Here is a 21940-nt window from a genome sequence, read left to right as displayed (position 1 = left end):
AAAAGAAAAGAACCAGAGATTAAGATGGAACCTGGGTTTAAAACTGGTAGATATTATAGATATGAGCATAGGAACTAAGCACAGAATATGAATATACAGAATCTGGCTTCATTTCACAAACATATTTCCTTAATATGCTACACATGTGAGATAGATAGAGATGAGTGTACATTTTTTTTTGTCCTTGAGACTACATGCTCAGTCTCTTTCCACTTAGAATTGTTGTGGTCACCCATGTGCTTCTAGCAAATGACATGTTTCTTATTTGCAGGCTTCATTCTATCAGACTGTCAAACAGTGATATTCTCTCCTCCTTTATTTGTTTATTTTTATTGTGCAGATTGTTTTTCAAGGTCAAATGGTTTCAACTCATGGACAGGATGAAGTCATAGCTATTGATGATATATCTTTCAGTTCAGGCTGTTTGCCTGCAAATGGTAAGATTTTTTTCTCATTTTTGATCCTTATTGTATATAATAAATTAAGTGCAATTTAAACATTATAATGACTTTCATCTGCTTTTTATTTTTGCTTGATATTTCAGAATGGCCTATTTCAATACACTGTATAATAGTGACAACATTGAAGGTAGAGATAAAGTCTCAGATTTCAGATCATTTAGCAATATTTACACTGGCTAGTTAAATCTTACCCAAGAGAGCTCTGAGCCTTCTAAGAGCCTGGGAAAGACTGACCTCTGTACACTCACCTGAAATTGTCTTCTTGGAGGGTAAATTTGACTGCACATTGAAAAACACAAATAGGGAGAAATCTTAGTTCTGATTTATTTTCTACTTCAACTGAAACAGCTACATTGGTAAAACACACATACTAGACTCATAAAGTTATCTGTATTGGTCTTTGTTTATCTTTACTGAATATTCAGTTTCCTAATTCCCATTGTTCTCAATAGGAAAGTCCAAAGTTAAAATTGTAATTTGATTAGTATAAACTCAAGTTAGTTTAATAATCCAACAAAAATATATTAAAATTGTTTTTTGTTTTCAAATTTTATCATATTCAGTATAATATAGCAAAATAAAGATAGGTGTATCATAGAGAGGAATCCAAGTTCTAAGATCCAGGACAAAGAAAGAGTAATTGTGGTAAATAGTATTTCAAGAATAGAAGAGATTGGTTGGTTTTAAGAGAGATGAAGGGTTGTTGATAAAAGCTGTTGTACTATACTTGGATTTTAAATGACTCCCCTGATGCTGTGATAAAAACTTAGTTATGTATCTCTTTCATTCCAGACCACAGTAGTTTTTTATAGAAGCTGACATCAGAACTTTCTAGCACTGGGCACATATCAAGCTCGCTTTCATTTTTGTATTCTCAGTGCACAGCGTATATTAGTTAAGAAATCACTTTATGATAAATCAAAATGTAGATAAATTGAAATGGAGTTTGTCTGATCAGACTATATTACCCCACTCCCATTACTCAAGGTAAATAATTGAAGTATAAACTACAATGCCTTTTAACTAAAAGCAGTTAACATCTATAGATTTATCAGAAGAAAAACGTTATCAGTATAGAATACCTTGTAAATTTCAAGAAAGCAGACTCTACTACCACTACTCACTGCACTGCCATTTAAATCCTCCCTCTCCTATTACCCTGCATGGTATCCTGCCTGGGTTCAGAATAGCCAATTTTTGATTTTTAATGAGACATCTAGTTCTTGACCCTGATCACTTCAGCAGTGTCTTTATATACCTCAATTTTATAGTTTCTGCAGAAATTGCTATCTGCCAAACAAAATGACCACTAATTATTGTCTTAATTATTGGCCAGTCTAGTGAATCACCCTCAAGGGAGCGTAAGGCAATAAAAATCAGCTATTGGCTGTAGTGTCTAAATGGTCAGGAAGTTAGGAACTGCCTGCTGCCTTGAAACTTTGCATTGCAAATGTACACAGGAGCAGGCTTTTGTTGTGCTTGGGAGTTGTGTTTGCCTCTAATTAGTATGCTATAATTTCAGATATGAACTTTTTACCCATCTTTGCCCTTGGAATCAAAATCATTTCCCTAATTGCTCATGATCTATATACTGGGACAAAGTCCAGCATAGACAAGCTATAATAAATATTCAAAAGACAAATTACAGATTTTTTAGTAAGCACTTAGAAGTGCTATATAAATTCTCTATAGAAGCAAAAAAGCAATAGTTGTAGAAATCAGAGCATCATGAATTGAACAGTTAGGGGAAAATTGTGGTCAAGTAGTAATATAGTGGAGCCTATATTTTCTAAGACAATAGTTCTAGATAATTTTATATAATAATTTTATAACCATATGGTTTTTGAGGTATGGTGGAAAGTTCACTAAAGATGAATTTGGAATTTAAAGCTAAGCTATTGGCTCAGCCTTTTATATCAATATTAATTTTATACAACATTACAAGATTTGGGACTAGAAGAAAACTTTCAAACTAAGACTAAAAAGCAGATCTGCATGGATGCCACAGGGCAGTAAATTATATATCATATGCTCAGATGTTTATTGCACATGATAAATAATTGTGTAGAAGCTATTTAGGGATTTAGAAGCATGCCGACTTTAATTTTAGGTCTTATGTATTATGGGACATTGGAAAAGGATTCACTCTTGGGGAAAGCTGCAAAGGAAATGGCCTTCTTATGAAAAAAGCCATTATTCAGGTAGGGTCACATAGTGTGTTCTCTGAATGTGAAGGTGCAAGGAGTTTTATTTTTTAATTTCTTTGTTTATCAAACAGAATGAGGATTGAGATCATCTGTAAACTTTTGGAAGGGAAACACAGAGGCATGAGCATTGATAATGGAGAAAAAGCATAAAACGTTATGGGATAGGATTAGCACTTGGAAGGAGCATATTTTGTAAATAGTAGGACTGTGAGAGGCAGTAAAATTAAGTTCCATTAAATTTCCAAGTGAGACTCTCCAGTCAAGTTCAGTACTATCATGACAGACTGAACCTAACTAATCATCAGAATCATATGGAGGGGTGGTTGCTGGGTTCCACTCCAGATGTGCTAGTTGGGGCTCACTGAGGTTGGGGCTTACCTCTTAAATAGGTTCTCAGGCCATTTTTTTGTGAAACACAAGGTTTGGACTTGAGAAGATTACTGCACATGGCAATGACTGTTGCCTGGGGACAGAATTCCAGTTGACTAGAATCAGAATTTTCAGTGTCATGTAGTTCTGATGGTAATGGTTATGTGGTGAGAGATTCTGAGATATGTAAGTAAAACCAACTCAACATTTTCTGCACAGCTCCATTAGAAAATCCTACTCCAATGGAAGACAGACTTATTTGGATGCAAGAAAAGTTTTCATATTTATGTAAGAAAAGAGAGGAGATAGACAGCGGTAGCAAAGGTTCTTCAACTCCTATGCTGTTAAAGTCAAGGAATGAGGGATTTCCTTGAAATTTCCTTTATTCTTGTCACCTTATGGTCATAAAATGAGTATTGAAGCTCTATGTCTCCCATTCAGAATAAGAAGAAGTCAGAGATTAGAAAAGTAAATGTTTTGAGCCATATCATTGAGTAAATGTTGTTGCACAAGTAAATTTAGTTGCTCAAAGAGACTAATACAATTGAGTGTTTAGATTTAGCCTGAATAATAGATGCAAGCAAAGAAACAGGTTTATGAGTTGAGCGAGCAAGCATATTTGCTAGAGAAACTCAACATCAGCAGGTTTAGAAGTGAACTCCAATTTTCTTTCAGTATTTGTCCCCTACACTACAAAACACTGATAAAAGACCTCAGGAATACCTGAATGAATAAGTTGAACACTGATGATTTCGCATTTCATGGCTCTGTGTTTGTCATAACTCATAGAACTGAATATGCAAAATTGTGAATTCTTAATTTAAAATAAATTTACAAAAGAAATGGTAATTTTTTTTAAATAATAAATTTTATTTTTATATTCCCCATACATTTGCAACCCCCCCATTCTGACCACAATCCCTCCCCTCCCGCCCCCCACCCCCAAAAAAGTGTCTCTGGTTCATAGTTTTTTGTTGATTTTGATTTTCACTTTCTTATAGTTATTCATTTTCCTGGGTCCCTTATTTAAGTTTTCTAGATTCCTGCTATGAGTGAGACCATCCGGTATTTTTCTTTTTCTTTCTGGCTTATTTCGTGGAGCATGATCCCTTCCAGCGCCATTCATGTTGCTGCAAATTGCATGTGTTTATCTTTTTTGAATGCTGAGTAATATTCCATGGTATATATGTACCACATCTTCTTGATCCAGTTATCTATTTTTGGGCATTTGGGCTGTTTCCAAAGCTTAGCTATTGTAAATAGAGCTGCTATAAACATAGGGGTGCAGGTGTTCTTTGGAATTGATGTTTCTGTGTCCTTTGGGTAAATACCTAGGAGTGGAATTGCTGGATCATATGGAAGCTCTATGTTTAGTAGGTCCAGAAATCTCCACACAGCTCTCCATAGTGGTTGGACCAGTTTGCACACCCACCAACAATGCAGAAGAGTTCCTTTTTCTCCACACCCTCGCCAACATTTGTTGTTGCTAATTTTTTTAATATGTGCCATTCTCACTGGTGTAAGATGGTATCTCATGGTAGTTTTGATTTGCATTTCCCTGATTACAAGTGATATTGAAGATTTTTTCATATGCCTGTTGGCCATTTGCAAGAAATGGTAATTTTTAAGGTTGAAAACATTCTGAAAATGAAGAAGCTAGTACATAGATTATTAAGTATCTTTTCTGGAAAATCATACCTATCATTTTACCACATATATTTATTTCTCCTTTAAAAATGTAATTTTATAAAAGTACTTAATTTTGCTTCCATGGCTTCTGAACATAGTGTAAATTGGACAATAAAACTAAATTCTTTCTCTAACATTAGAGAAATTCTTGAGACAAGTCCCATAACTTAAGAGTATAGTTCTAAAAACTGCCTTTCCCAAGATATGAACATTCACTGTATACTTGTAAAAGAAGGCTCTATTTAGAATTTATCAAAGTATCAAGTGTGAAAAAAAATAAAGTTGGTGACTGTGATAAAATTAGAATGTGCTTACTCTCTGATTTGTGATTAACATTGATTCTTGAATAAATTGTGTATAATTTTTTTAATAAAGATTGCATGCTCTGGTCTTAATCAGAATATTCTGAATATTTTGTGACTATTGTAAGATTGAGTAGCTAAGACTTTGCCTTAGTCTATTTCGTAAAGACCACCAATACACAAATCATTCCTTAATTAGAATTTGAATGATTTATACTATTATCCAGTTAAATAGCTAAGGATCTACTTACCTTTTTTGTTTCATGAACTTCTAGCTACCTTTTAAATATGTAATAACTGTTCATTAAAATCCATTACTAATTGAAGAAAATTTAGAAAGAAACTGTGTAAACCCCCTTGAGTCAAATTGGGTGCTAATTATAATTTTTACTGCAATGGCCTTGAGACTTGGATTTTATTTTCTACTGTCTGAGGAGTTTGGCCAATTTCACATAACCTGTTTTTGCAAGATAAAATTTGATGGCAGGCTCTAGACATGTGGCTGTGTTGGTAGAGTGATCTTGAAATGGTTAGCAAATTTTCATCCTGATGATGATGGATCATTGATAGAGTATTTTAAAACCCCCAAATAAAATTCTAGAGTCAGATTATGGTACAGTGTGTGAGAGAGACAGAGAGTGTGGGGAGAGAAAATGAATATAAATAAAATAATTGACTTTTTAAAATAGCTTAGAGTTCAGGGATTGAATACACTAAAATAAAAAGAGCTGTCCAGGAGATGGAGATGAATTGACAACTTTCTTTTATGGTTGCAAATTCCAGTTTGGGAGTCAAAAGCAGTAAAATTGGTTGACATTAGCGAAAGATATTTAATATTAATTGACATAAGTTATACTTTTAATTTTATAAATTTATATTTGAATATTTGCTCTTTTTGTTTATAACAGTGTTGTGGGTTTTTGGTCTGGTATAAATAGTAAAAATCTAGAGATTATAAACAACATTTAATTGAACTATGGCCAATATTTAATTATGTTGCTCTGGGGGAAGAAGATTCATAGCTATTATATAAATCTATAAAAATTACAGTTTTAATTATTTCACAATAATTGTTATTGTGTAATCTTATTTTCATTTATTGCCCATATTCCCTTAATTGCATATGTAGTTTATTTTCAATAGATCTTACATTCAACAGACTTGGCATATTCATTTGTAAACTTCCATTATGAGAAACCAGATTACGGATGTTATTCATAAATCAGTTTCCTAACCAATTGCTTCAATTTTATTCCAAATAAAAAATGCAAATAATTTATATAGATTATAATATTTTGAAATATTGTTAAATTACTCTTATGTCATTTATTTTATTCATTCATTAAGCAAGTATATATTGAATATCTATGTTCTAAGAATTTTTGTAGATACTGGGCAGACAGCAGTGGAGACATGAATAATTATCCCTGCACTTGTAGACCTTATATTTCAGCTAGGGAGAGAAAGACACTAAACAAGCAATTAAAAATACATATGCTATGTCAAGTGGTAATATGTGCTATGGGGAACCAATAAAACAGAAAACTGAGGTAATAATTGACAAAGGTGAGTGTGAGGTGAAGTTTTAAGTAGTCAGACAAGGTCATTTGAGGAATACATTTTCTGTGCAACCAAGTCAAGGAGTTGAGGGAATGAGCTTCATGTATATAGGACCTATAAGTGCAAAGTACTCAAGGCGAGTTTGCTTGGTTTGTATGAGGACTTTTCCATATACTTCATGCAGATACCCATGGAAGGATTTTGAGCAGAAAAGAGGCATAATCTGACTCACATCATTAAAGATAATCATGGGACAAGGACAGCAAAAATCACAAATTATCTCTATATTCCTGAAAGTACAGCTAGACCTGTACGAATTCCTACAGATATTGCCTGAGCTAATATTGTGATTGGTTGACTGTTGTGGTCTTATTATGATTACAAGATAGACTTTAGCAACAGTCATCAAGGAACTTTGAAAAGTCATGCTTTATTACTCACAAGTCCTGGAGGGCATACAATAGACCCAGCCATTCATCAAGGTGTTAGGGACAGAGAGTGATGTGGGAGAGGACCTGACTTCTATTTTTGTAGGGTTCAAGGGTAGGATGTTGTGGATTCACTCTTTACTGGTGAGTTTAAAACATAAGACTAAGAGTTAAAGACCAAAAAGAGAAAAGCAAGCAGCAAATCAAAAGGTCGTATTATCTCAGTCAACTGGGGCTTTCTGAAAAATAAAGAACTTCATGAATGGGGCAGCCTGAATCTTTATCTAGTTGTGTAGCTGGCAATATGTTTATTGTAGATGGGTGTGTTTGGAATAGATGCCTTAGTGATCAAAAGCTTAATGTCAGGTACTCACATTACAATAAAAAAAATTATCAGGCACTTATACTATACAGAGGGGCATCCTACCAGAGGTTTTGTCCTTAGCATATGACGTATGAGATGGGTCAGAGGATGACTTGCCTAGTATTGCAAGAAAAGAAATGAAGATCTGATGAAAGGAATTGAATGAAAGGATAAAAGATTGTAGGATCATTAGCTTGCAGGGCCTCATGCTTTCAAATTTTCAGAGTTGAGATGCAGGGAATGAACTGGAGAGATAGTAGGGGTGATGGTTGGGGAGTGAATCATTCATAATTAAGATAAAGTGCTATCATTACTAATAATGACACCACTCAGATGAGTGGTCACAGGTTATTTTTCACCAATGTTCTTCAGATTACCAAGAAGAAAAAAAAATCAGAAATGAAGGGCAAGGAGAAAGTGAACATTGAAATGACAAAGAATGACAGTGAGCCAAGAGTTAAAATCTTCAAGAACCGAGGGTTAGTGTACCCGTGTCTGCAGGTGACTGTAACAAGTTGGGACAGCATTTAATACCAAGAGATTCAAAACTTGGGCATTTAGGGAGGTGAGAGAGTGTGAAGCATCTGAAAGTGGCAGTGGAGACAGGTAGGACACCTATTCCACCTTAAAATCTTTTTTGAGGAGGGCTGCTGGGAAGATAAACAGTACCATTTGAGAGGACTTCAGGGAAAGTAGTCCCAGGGAAGACACAGCTTCCAGTTGAAAAGGACATCATATATTATATTTGACACATGTCCAATTATCTTTCTAATAATAGACTATTAATTTCCACATTAGTACAGAAGCTACTGCTGTAGAAACATGGAAGATTTGGTTTTGGAGGTTGACAGTCACAACAGAGATCTGATTAATATACAGAAGCATCAAATGGTTTTCTCTGTGTCTGTGTGTAATGGAGTTGCATAAGGGAAGATGTGTCATGGAGAGGAGTTGGGTGGAAAATGTTTAATAGAACAAGAGGTAATATTTTGAGAAATATACAGATATTTCCAGTTGCACCTGCATCTCACTTCCTGTCATCTTTTACATTTAGCAGATGAAAATTTACCATGTGAAGAAGTGTCAAATACCAAGGAGGATCTCTGCTATCCAGATACAAGTCTGTGTCGATTTGGTTCAACAGATGAAGGATTGAAGTGTAAGTGTGAACCCACATCCTGTTAGTGTGCAGACCATCTTGAGATTCAGAACACTACTTAGGAATTAAGACAACTAGTAGAGCTACTCACTTTGTGGACATTTATGTCCTAGTTTTAGCTGCAGTGTTATTAGAAGTCTGTAGCTTTTTTTAAAAGATGAAGGTGGTAAGTAAATATGTCAAATTTGATGTTGTTTTGAAAAACAGTTCCATTAAATACTATCTTGGAATTACATATAATATTTATTCTTTAAAATATCAATGCAGTAGTAAATAGTGATTTAAACTGTGGTTGAGTCAGTTGTTAGTGGACACACTATGGTGGTAATACCTGATGGGGTTATCCCAATATTACCTCTGTTAAAAATAAATGAATAAATAACCCAACTGCTCCAAAAAGTAAGATCAGGTCTATGCAGTTTAAAAAATTGTACCTAAGCATAATCCCTTTCAGTTCATCCATGTTGCTGTGAATGGCATGGATTTATCTTGTTTGATTGCTGAATAGTATTACCTTGTGTATATATACCACATCTTCTTGATCCAGTCACCTATTTCTGAGAATTTGGGGTTATTTCCATATCTTATCTATTATAAATAGTGCTGCAGTAAGCATAGGGGTGCAGGTATGCTCCGTGAAATAAGCCAGAAGGAAAAAGAAAAATATCTGACTGTTTCACCTATAGGAGGAATATAGGGGAACCAAATAAGGGATCAGGAAAAAAATTGCAATAAAAAATAAAAAAATGTACAGATAACTAAACATCAGGGTCATTCTGCAAGGGAGCAGGAGGCAGAGGGATCAAAATGGGGGAAGGAAGAGCACAAGGGACTATGATGATGATTCACGGATGAACTGGTGATGGGAATTTTATGGGGACTACACCTGAGAGGAGAAAGTATACATTGTACAAAAATGAATAATGATGTATGTGTGTGTTTGTGTGTGTGTGTGTGTATACACACATATATAAAAAGAAAAGAAAAATTTTAACTAAGACAATGACACAAGAAAATGTGGAAACCTCTATCTATTTTTTTATTCTTATTTGGAAGTGATAACCATCTGGATCAAATGAACTTTTGAAAAGCACATGTGGTGGTATACTCTAGGCTTATTGAATCAAAGTTTCAGATATGAATTTTGTGTGTCGGGCGGGAGTAGAAGAGGGGTGAAGGGTTAAGTTAAACAGTCACTGTAAAGGACTGATAGTCCACCAAGATCCTTTTCTTCTTTCTTTAGTGTGTCAAGTGTGTGGATTTGAAATTGACATGTGTGACTGGACATCAGAAGCATCTACTGGGCAAAATTCCTGGATGCGCACAAAAGTAAGAGAAGAGCCTGTACTAGCATCTACACCTCAGCAGGATCAAAATCATGATGAGGAAGGTGGGATAAAAAAAATTAATACTTCTTATATATTGTTTTTAGAATTGTGATATATTGTGACTAATGTGAAAACATTTAGTCAGGGGTCTGAATGTATTTTGTTAAAGCTATATTGTGCCATTAATATAGAAAGTGAAAAATACCTGTATTTCTGCCTTGTTAATTATACTAGATTAATAATTTTAATTATTCTAAATTTTGTTAGTTTCTTATCATCAGGAGAGATAATAGATTTTATGGGAAAAAAAAGGAAAATTATTAAAAACTATTATCAACCCACTAACTCTCCGTATCACTGTATTAGTAATAATATGTTTCTTCCTCTTAGTCTGACTTTAAATTTGTGATTTCTTTCTTTTTCTCCCCATTGGTTTTGCCAGTCTAACTGGAGTGTAGCAAGTACTGTTGTTTTAATTTGCATTTCTCTGATGACATGATATGGAATATCTATATGCTTATTTGCCATCTGTATGCCTTCTTTGGTCTGCTAAGTTCATTAGTTGTTAGTCTTTTGTTTCTATTTTTCTACTCACACAGGTTTGTATCCTTTAATTTTTATATAATTTTATGGATATTTTACATTTTAGCATATTTTTTATGTTATATTTCGTTAATAAAACTGAAAGTGCTCCAGTACTTTGGTCTTCTGGAATAGAAAGAACTTGATCCATTTAGAAAAATTTATGTTGTGATACAATTGACATATAATATTGCATTAGTTTCATTTGTACAACTTACTAATTTGACATATGTTTATGCTGAAAAATGGTTATCACAATAAGTTTAAGTTATATCCATACCGTATATAGCTGTAATTTTTCTTGTGATGGTAACTTTAAGGATTTACTCTCTTAGTGATGTTCAGATGTTCTATGCAGTATTATTAACTATATTATTAACTATAGTAATGATGACTATATTACATTCCACAAATTATTTATCTTATAATGGGAAGTTATGAGATATTTGAACTCCTTCACTCATTTCACCAAACTCTACCACATACCAAAACTCTAACAACTACTTTATTAACTGTCCTTTGTATTTGACTTTTTTCTTTTTGAGATTCTATGTATAAGTTGGATCATACAGCATTTGTGTTTTTCTACCTGACTTATTTCACTTAGGAAAATGTCTCAAGGTCCATCTATGTTTTTGCCAGTGGCAGGATTTCCTTCTTTTTATGGCCAAATAATATTCATATATTATTTGCATATATTTCTTAATGCATTCAGCCATCAATGGGCACATAGGTTGCTTCTATAGCTTGACTGTTGTAACTAATGCTTCAATGGATGTATTTCAATGGATGTATATATATTTTCAAGATAATAGTTTTGTTTCCTTTGGATAAATACTCACAAGTGAAATTGCTGGACCTCACGGTAGTTCTATTTTTAATGTTTTGAGGACTTCCATACTATGCTCCACAGTGACTGTATCAATTTATATTTCTACCAACAGTGTATATGTGTTCCCTTTTCTATAAATCCTGCTTATTTATCAGTAGGTTTCTTATAAGAATAATGAATTTCATATTGATGATATTATCAAGCTTTGATTTCAGAAATTAGGGGCATAAGTCAATGAATTTTAGAAATCACATATGGACATGAAAACATAACTTGTAAATGATGTAATGATTTAAAAATATATTATCCTTTCTAATAAAACATTTGTGTTTCAGTTGGTTTTGAAAATTTCAAAAATAAAATAATGATATTCAAACAGAAATTATTTGACTTTTTTAAAAAAAATGGATGACCTTTCCTTTATTTTTCAGGTTATTCTATGTGGATAAGTGTTAAGACTGCTTCTACCGTTACCCAACCAGACAATAGGGCTTATCTCAATAGTTCTGTGTGTCATTGCTTGGGCAAGAGTTGCCGTCTTCAATTCTATTATTTTATGGAAAACAGTGTTCTGAGAGTAGGGCTATATAATAATAAGGTAAGAAGAAACTTGTACTTATTTAAAATTCATTGACTAGATGAAATTCTATTCTTGGCAATTTGCATTTGTATTACAGAGTTGTGTGTAGGCTTTAGGTATTCTTTAACTGGACTATATTTGGTATATCTTTAAAAACAAATTCTTAAGAAGCCAGTTTAGGAAATACAATCATGTGAAAAAGTTAATGTGATATCTGTGTAATATTATTTCATACAATTTTTAAAATTCATAGAAATTTATTGAAGGAACTAAGTTCTAATAAAATGAAATGTCAAGGATGTATCTTGTTAGCTCTGTATTGAAGTTCTGTAATCTCTTCTGGATTTTAGAGCTATGTATCATTGAGGGTATAGATATGATAAAAGTAAATTATTCTAACAGCAGTAGTTATGAATTTAAAAACTGTTAATTGTTGATTAAATATAGGCACATGTATCTTTTGAAAAATGGCACATCTGGAAGAGTGAAAGCTGTAGCAATAATGCTTGTGAATAAAAAAAAATCACATGTTTTACATCTAACTTTTAGCTGAAAATCCTCTATAAATGGGAAATTACAGAGGATACTTGAAGAATTTCTATTATAAAGAATAATTATAGCTAGGACTAAAAAATCATATGGATGAAGAGCAGTCATTCTAGAAATGGGAAATATTTGACAATAATTGCAGGAATTCTGACATTGGAAAAAGAAAGGGTGAAAGCATCCATGTCATTTTCCTTTAGCTCAGGATACTTTGAACAAATCCCACTGAAACTTCCAAATGCCAACAATTAGGTTCATTTATCAACAAAAGTTAGTTTATTAGCTATACTTACTAAGAGCTACTAACCATTTGTCAATAGCATTTTCTTCAGAAATTTGAAGTGTCATCATTATTCTCTAGTATCAGAATGTTTATTACCAAGATATTTGAAAATTCAAGGGAAACTCTCTTTTTGTTCTCATTTTATCATATCACCTTTCTCTTTTCCTTTTGTGTGATTAATTTTTTTATTAAAGTTGTATTGTTTTAAAATATCTATACATACTACATTATGATCATCACCAAAGGACTAGTTTCTATTCTCTGCCATATAATTAACTCCCTTTACTACATTTACCCACTCCATTCCCCTTCTATCATGTCTGGTATTCTTTTCTTGGCTCTTCTTTTCCAGGACATTCTGAGGCATAAATTTGGATGAGTACTATCACTGGATGATCTGATTTATGTGGATAAGACACAACTTCTAGATTCTACCACTTTATTATTTTTATAATATTTTTGTAGTAGTACTTGGTAGCCCGCTGCTCTAGAATCTATTTGGTATTTTTCATTCAATTTTGTGGTAAGGTGTGAGTGGCTGAATGGGTGAAAGCATTGCCCTGCCTTTTTTGTATTACTCTAAACTTTCCAAACACATGGGAGAAATTTTACCAAGAAAAGGTAAAACTTTATCTAGATATGTTTATCATTCATGCTTCAATATTTCAGATATTGTAAACTGAGTCATGTGAATGAAGCCCAGAAGCATAGTAAAAAAATTAGAATAATTTTGTTGTTTATATTATAATTAAAGCTGCTTTAATATATATTATATAGATCTATAATAGTTCTTTTCACATGGCAAGTAATTTTTTTAAATATTCATTTAATGTTGATGCAATCTTACCCTAAATTTAAGTAGAAATTTGCAACATGTATTTTTCTAATCTTGTGGATTATTTTAATGTCCTGAACTCCAGTGATGGACTTTAAAAGTTTCAATATAGGTAATATGGAATTACGAATTATTGAAAATAAGTAATATTATCCCTCTTGTGGCTTTGGGGATGTACATGAAAAGAATGAAACAAATTGGCTTCAGATACCACATATAATAACAATGGAGTTAAGATTCTGTTACTAAGCAATGGGCTTATTGCTTGATGCACATAGAAACCAACACCATGATACTGATTTTTGATAAAAGAAAGTTATTATAAGATTTATCAGCAAGACGGGAGGAAAACTTCAAATCTGCATCTTTAGTCTGAAGCAGGCAGGACTTTTATAGGACTGGAGGAAGAGGGTGGGGGGGAGTTAGGAATGTGGAAGCTGTGAGATTTGGTAAAGTAGGAATGGTTAGTCATAAACTGGCCCATTTATGTTCAAGTATGGAGAAACTTTTTTAGCTAATGGGATTCTTGGGATTCCTGTTGATGAACCTCTTCTCTCTAAATACAGTCTGAATAGCCACCCTCTTTTCAGTTTTATTTGATGCCAATGGTGTTCTCTTAGTTCTGGTTGGTTTGGCGCCCAAGGATAATTGCTTGTGTACATGGTCGGTTGTTTCATTTTCAGATAAGTGTTAAGTTCTGCCTCTGTGAAAACAAGCCTTAAAAGAAAAAAATAAACAAGTTATTTTCCCCTTTGGTGGAGGGCCTGAGGGAAAATTGACTTTGGTTTCAATTCTACCCCTCACATTATAAGAAAAGAAGAGAATCATGGAAAACTAACCTAGAGTGTTAGTCTGAACCAACTGGGTATGTATCTCAGAGTGTTGACTAATGTTTTATTCATTAGTTTACTCAGCATTCTGCTGTGTTCTGTAAGACAATATCTTTTCTGGCACTATATTTATTACGCTTTATGCATATAACATGTTTACCAATAGAAAATCTGCCTCAAACTACATTTAAGTTACAAGTTGATGTTTTATCACAAGCTTAGATAGGACTCCAAGCATATAATTTACAAAATTATCTCTGATAAAAATGACCACTTATATAATCCATAATAGTATAAAAAAATTTAGACTACATGCATGTAAACCAAGAACTATCTAGTGAAAATGCCAAGGTCACTTTATCTTAGGAGAACATTAGAACTTCAGTAGTAAAAAAGTAGGCAAGAGACAAGCTGTTAAAAACAAAGCTGACTCTTTTAAAAGAGTCAGTATGTATGTAGCAGTTCAAGTTTGTGCCATCTAATGCCTTTGTTTAGGTTTTTGTCCATCATCCACAAGATAGTAATCATAGCAACAGCCTATATTTTATCTCAATGAACATTCCCATGTCAGTGAATCAAGAATGTATTTTCTAAATTCCCATTAGCGAATAAGAAATGTACAATATTGGGAGGAAAGATAAGACCTTAGAAAGTATCTTTTCTTTTATGATAGTCTTAACAGTCATAATATGCTTTCCTTGAGTTACCAAAAGTACATTGTCTTATCCCCAAATACAATCAAAAGTACTTAAATAAAACAACCATATTGAATTTGCTACCATTGATTTCTTTACTGGAAGAAAGAAGTGCAAATTGAGATCTCCAAGAGATCTAGTAATAAATATTTTTCTTGAAAGATAAAATGGCATTATTGATTCTGGTTGAGGGGAGCAAAGACATTTTTAAATTTTTTCATTGATTGGCTGATTTTAAGATAACAGAAAATTAGAACTTCACTTGAAAAACTTTTGAACTGTGGATTTATTTTTGTGTTGTCACCTGTTGAATGTAACTAGATAAAAATCTGAGAGTAAGGGTATAAATGCAATGAGAGCTGAATTTATCTAGTTGGAGTAAAGTACTTTACTTTTTCATTGCTTCTGCCACTTTGCAAGAAAATATGGTAGAAAAATCTGTATTCTATTCACAATATACCATTAATTTAGTGTATGAAGTCATTTAAATTAAGAAAGAAATCTTTATCTTTTCCAAAAAAAATATTTAAATGCATTCTTCAGGTAAAATACAGGGGGATTAATTAGTCATTTTGAAAAGGAGTACGACAGTTTCAAATTATTCTCATAAAATGAAAATGAGAGAATGTGATGAATACAACTTGCTTAGCCATGCCAATAAAAGCATCTGTGGGGAATATAAGTATCTTAATGCTAAGTAACTGAAGTTGCACCAGAAATAAAATAAACGTATTTGTATATATCAACTTTTCATAGAGCTAGTTCATCTTGATGTGACTTGGGACCTATCAGTTACAAATATGTCTACCTATCAATTGCAAATATGTCTATGTTTTATTATCTTGTGGAAGTCTTAAGAGTTTATACAGATGAGTAATGAAATATATTTTGGTGGTTTTAGATTATTTTTTGAAATATTTAAGACTTGAAAATTTGGAGTAGACATCAGAGGGGAAAGGACTAAGTTAAAAATAAATTCATTTTTAGAAAATCTTGGGTATGTATGAAATACATGAACCTGAGTGAGGAGATAAATGCTTTAGAGAGTCTGAAGGAGTATGAATGCCATGAGTCATTTGAATTACAACTAGATGTCACTTTTCAGTGCTGTTTCCTATTTCATAGCATAGGAGGGCACAGAGTTCAACCCAAGAAATGTTTATGGTACTGTCTGCATTTTTACTTTATTTATATGTGAAAATGCAGTGTGTTGTATAGGCAAATATTCTGAACAGTCTGGTCTATCCTGTCAAGGGAAATGCCAAATTAATTAGAATGATAAAATCTAAAGAAAAATAGGATTATTTCAAAGCATAAAGCCCAATACCATAGGCTAAATTTTGAACTATGTTACAGACTTTTAATGAGTATCTTCCCTCACTGCATATAGTGACATAATTTGGCAAGCATTTCACAATTTGGGAAGTTATTTTACAGATGAATGACATAGCATACCCTAGAAGACATAATAATCTCTTTTATAGACTAACTAGAAGATTCAAAATGTAGAAATATAATCTCCAGAACATAATTATATTATTTGTAACTTATAATGAAATTCTCCCACACGTGAAAATATTTATATTTAGATTATGTGGAAAATATATATGACGATACCTAAAGTTTTTATATTAAATGTTTGCCAATCATTTCTTTCTTTTCTAATATGGTAATGGCCTATAATACAGCAATGTCAGTGGGATCAACGTGAATAACTGATACTCTGAATTGATGTTTATAATTTTACTTTTAAAGTGCAGTACTGTAAGATTCCACTCAAATTTTTATTGTTTCATTGCCCATCATAAAATACAAGCATCTTTATTATATTGACATGCTTTACTTCCTTATTCTTATAAAAGGTTACTTTCATAAAGCAGTTTTAGTTTCACAGAAAAATTAAGGGGAACATAAAGAGTGTCCACATTCCCTGTCACACATGTGTAACCTTTTCCATCATCAACATCCTGTACTATAGAGCTATATTTGTTGTATAACTAAGGAATGTAAACTGAACACATCATCATCACCCAAAATCCATATGTGATATTAGACTTTATTCTTGGTGTCGTACCCTGTGTATGTCTGGACAAATGTATAATGACATGTACCCTCCATTATATTATCACACAGAGCATTTTCACTATGCTAGAAATCTTCTGTGTCTATTTATTCAACCCTTCCCACTTCCATCTTCCTTTAAAAAAAAAAAGCAGGTTTTATTTTTTTAATAAATGCGTTCGGTTTCCTTGCGTGTAATATATAGGCAGGGTAAAAGCTACTAAGATGCAATTAAGACAGCATGCATGTGATATGAGAGTGGAATTTGGGGAATGAGTAATGTTTTTATGTTTGAATCAAAGGAAGAAATATTTTGGACATATAACACATCAACTCACAGAAAATGGGTGAAAGCAGAAGTTTCAATACCAGAAGATCTGAAGACATTTAAGGTAAAAAGGACAAAGCAGATATTTTTCAATCATAAATTTAATGTTTAGCTTTGCAATAGTGAATTTATTACCAATTGCTAAATTTAAGTCAGAATTTATGACCAAAGATCTAAGCTATTCAGAGGGGTGGGTGAAGATGGAGGGAGGGAGGAGTAGCATAAGAGACTATGGAGGAGTATTATAGGTGCTTTGGTGACCCCACCTGATAGGAGAAATCCTATACTATCAAAATGTTAACAGGGGTATAAAACAAAGGTACTTCATTAAAAATTAAATAAAAAGGTAATTAAAGAAATAAGCATTTCAATTAGGGATGTCGATTTGTATATTTGGGGGGAGAAATTACCTATTTTTATTGTACCAAATCCATCTCAGGCTGAATTTCTCCTCTGTGCAGGAGCCAGAGTGTGAATACTATTGTTAAAAGTTTACTCATTCTCCATGGTCTCCTGCCCTTGCACCCCTCCACACGATCCATTGCAACCAAGGAAGCCAATTTCATTATGAAACAGATAAATAATAAACTAGTATTGAAAATCTATACAACATATACAAATGTAAATTACATAATTAACATTTTTATAACCCATGGATAATGTGACCTATACAATGATACATCTGATATGCACATATCTCAGTGAGAATGCTATCTCTTAAAAATGAATTTGGGATTTTGTTTTGTATATAGAGTTGATATTGTGAAGAAATATATATTTGATAACATCTGTATCTATACCTATATTTATATTTTACTTTTCTATTAGTGTTTGCCTGTCTTTTCTTCTCTAATATCAAGACAACATTACAAAATATAGTAATTTCAATGGCATCAACATTTTAATAGCTGGTATTATGAATTACTATTTAGAATTTATTTTTGAAGTGCAATAATAGAAGATTCCATTCATTTTGTGATGTAAACAAAATATATTGGAGTGTGAGTGGAAAGTAATGAGAGAGATTGTATGTATAGTATAGGAAAACAATTTCATTCCTTTACGGTAATACAGTATTCATACGTTTTTCAAGGTGCTGAGCGCGAGAATCCAAATGACACTGAACTGTAACCATGCAGATTTTTAGAACTCCATTTATAGCTGAGGTTGGAATTTCTGAAACAAAGTATTTTTATAGAAATCTCAGCAAAGTTGAGGTTTATACAATAGATTGAGTTAGTATTTTGATACCAATTTATTTTTCTAAACTGATACCTATCTTTATAACTTCTAAAAGAGGTACTAAGTGATTGGAGTTTTTCTTTTTAAAAAAACTGTATATTGAAGTTTGTTTTGTAATCGATTTAGAGGATAAATCAAAGTAAAATATAAAGAAAATAATTTGAGACTATCCTCAGTTTCCAAGTGCTTATTAAATGTGAGTAGCATTTCAATAATGATAAACTTTTGAAATTAAAGTTCAAACTCATCAACTTTTGAAACAGACATATCTGCATATCTGAATAGTCGCTACTATGAAAATATACAGCAGGTCTGATAACTTCTATATCAGGATAGTCATGTAGAGAGAGTATACAACAACAAACTTTTCTTATTACATATGATTTAAGCATTTTCTAGACTAAATCCTAAACTTGATTTAAGTAATTCTGAACAAATATGTATTCCTCATGCCTTTGAAAAGAAGAAATTTATTCATACACTTTAAATTGAAGAGATTAAGAAGTAGTCTTCTTTCCTAGAATGCTACACCTTAATAAGATCTTTAGTGCTGTGCAACAAAATAGCAGTAATGGATATTTTCTGTATCTGTGCTCTCCAATATGGTAACCACTAGCCACATGTGACGCCTGAACACTAGAAATGTGGCTAGTATAGTGGAAGAATTGGATTTCAATTTAATTTGATTTAAATTGAAGTAGCCCTATGTAGTCACTGCCATATTGGACATGAGTTATTTTCTATAGAATTATTTGCTATAGTCAGCAGTTCATACTTCTCTAATCACTGCTTTTGGCAGAGCTTCAAGGAATACTGATACTTTGACATTATCTTACATTTCACTAGTGATATATGGTTGTTTCACTCGCTAATATTATATACTTTCAGTAACCTCCTAGTAAAGCTAATAGGTTGGTTAAATAAGAGATTTATTTTCTTTAATTAGCACTTCTTTGATTGTTGGAGAAATTCTTTTATGAAAATTAATAGATTTTTATATTCTTTAAAACTTTCTATTTTATTTTGTCTTTTACTCTTTGTCTGACATTTCCCTTCATAACTTTCTTTTTTTTAAAGATTTATTTATTTATTTATACAAGCACTGGGGGTACAGTCAGAAGCACAGGAGGGTGAGGATTCACCAGAGCCAGAGCTGGAAACAGAACAGGCAGACTGATGAAATACACTGCTGAGGGGAGCAGTGGGGTGAGTCAGGAGAGGTCTGTGCGCCATGTGGGACCCTCGCCGGTGGCCAGGGATCAAACCGGCGCTGCAGGGGCTGCGGGCAGCTTCGGAGCTCAGCGCTCAGCCACTGCACCACCAGGGGAGGCCCTCCCTTCATTACTTTTAATACTGATTTCAGCAATTAAATAAAAACAGGAGTTATAGCTCTTATAGAATCAGTGATGATGATACTTATTTTCCTGGAATATTGAAAAAATAAAGCTGTGAAGATGATGACCATATACACGTTCACAGTGAGGGATATTGTTGATGGTTATGTGGGATGTTATATTTTGTCTAAAGATGGGTGATTTTTCAGGGTCCTCAGTGGATCTAATGTGCCCATTGGCCTTATGTGTGTACATCAGGCTTATCAAATAGGAACTTTGTATCAGATATATTTGCTCTTTAAACAGACATTTTTTCTCAAAAATTATTTAATATCTACTATCCTTTTTTGTCTTTTAAAAGAGGTTGTAAGCTCATAAACCACTCATTTCCCCCCTCCCCCGAAGATTGTTTTTGAAGGGACTACTCTGAACCAGAAAGGTTTTATTGGGCTTGATCAGCTCTGGGTCTATGCCTGTGCAGAGTCTCCATCCAGAAAGCTTTGCTCTGCAGATGAATTCACTTGTGCCAGCGGCCAGTGCATAGCCCAAGAATCACTCTGTGACTCTCAGCAAGACTGTTTTGATGAGAGTGATGAAGATCCAGTGACTTGCTGTAAGTGAGCTATTGCTTTACTTATTCACATGCTCTAATTCATGGCTGTGGTTGAATTTAATAGTGTTTGTTTTAAATAAGCAAAGTTAATATGTATGAAATAAGATAAACATACATTCTCACTCTGAAGCTATTTGCACTATTTCTTGTGTGGGTCTCTATGCTAATTTTACGCTTTGGTGTTTGTTGCTAACACTGCAAAATCTCTATTTGTTCAACAAAATGAATACTGTGACTTAGTGGGATGTGTGTGTTTGTGTGTGTATAAATGTGTATGTGTTTGCTTAAAGAGGAAAAGAGTTGGGAAAAAGAATCTCTTTGTACTTTCCGCTTTGGAGACATGCCAACCCTTATTAAATGTAGGACTTTTTCCATTCTTATAATTAAATAAGAAGTTGTGGGAAAGGAGTGAAGAGGAAGAAGGCTGCCATTGCTTACCAGGTGGCCACAATGACTGTAGAAATCATGTCAGTCATGGTTGGCATTCATGAGTGGGGGGAATAATCCTGACACCTTCTTTTCAACCATTTTATAGTTTTTGATAGGACTGATTCCAAAAAGTCCCATTACTATTCAAGTCTAGCATATTTAAAAGGAAAAAAAATAATTTGCAATCTACGTGATGGTTACCATATGAGTTAATGTAGCAAGTAAGATGCTTAAGTCTCTTTAGAAATGATGAATTCCAACAAAATAAATCCAATTCCTATATCACAAATGATATTTATTTTTAATTATTAAAAAAATTTGACATTTTGCTTCAGTGTTTTAGTGAGGTATTTAGTTGAGCAAGAGAAAAAATATTGCAGCAAGATAGACACCTTTTTAATGAAAAGCTCTTTGTATAGTTTCCTTTTGTTGATGGGTGATTAAGGATTTTAAGGGAAATGGAGAAGAATGCAGGAAAAAGGAGATCGGAAGCAAGGAAAAGAATCATCTGCTTGTTTGGAATGGGCAATTTAATTAACTCCTCAAACACCTAACTCTAAACACTGCATTTACACAGCTTAAGTTACTTACCAATATTATCTCTGAATGGATTCTTTGGTGGTTCTCACTTTGTCATTCATTAAAAAAAATAATCTGAGGGCAATTCATTTTTCTACCTTTCTATCCTATACATAATTTTTTAACAGAAAATTTGGTTCATTTCTTCTGAAGAAATTCACTTAATGACTTGCATTGTTCTCAGTTTCAGTAACCAAAATGAATATGTTCTTGTTATTGGTTTTTTTTTTCCCCAATTGTGTATATTGAAACTGAGCTTCTTATTCTTCTATGGTGAGGGGCTCTTTATGTTTTCCTTTAAATT

At 33.0% G+C, this 21940-nt stretch overlaps 1 protein-coding gene across 1 annotated transcript in view; it reads left to right on the top strand.

Annotated features, from left to right (window-relative positions):
• MALRD1 (MAM and LDL receptor class A domain containing 1) overlaps positions 1 to 21940 on the top strand; it is a gene marked incomplete at its 3' end in the record, with an annotated part of 364653 nt that overhangs the window by 27025 nt on the left and 315688 nt on the right. The window contains exons 5-10 of the mRNA XM_084254012.1: positions 341 to 437; positions 8438 to 8539; positions 9783 to 9929; positions 11713 to 11879; positions 17414 to 17503; positions 20421 to 20628. Of these exons, the coding sequence (XP_084110138.1) occupies positions 341 to 437; positions 8438 to 8539; positions 9783 to 9929; positions 11713 to 11879; positions 17414 to 17503; positions 20421 to 20628 (811 nt within the window). The remainder of the gene's footprint in view (positions 1 to 340; positions 438 to 8437; positions 8540 to 9782; positions 9930 to 11712; positions 11880 to 17413; positions 17504 to 20420; positions 20629 to 21940) is intronic.

This window comes from Talpa europaea (genome assembly GCF_964194135.1).
Source record: "Talpa europaea genome assembly, chromosome: 14".
NCBI lineage: Eukaryota > Metazoa > Chordata > Mammalia > Eulipotyphla > Talpidae > Talpa > Talpa europaea.
The sequence above is the reverse complement of the archived record's forward strand: the minus strand, read 5'-3'. Positions and strand labels throughout refer to the sequence as shown.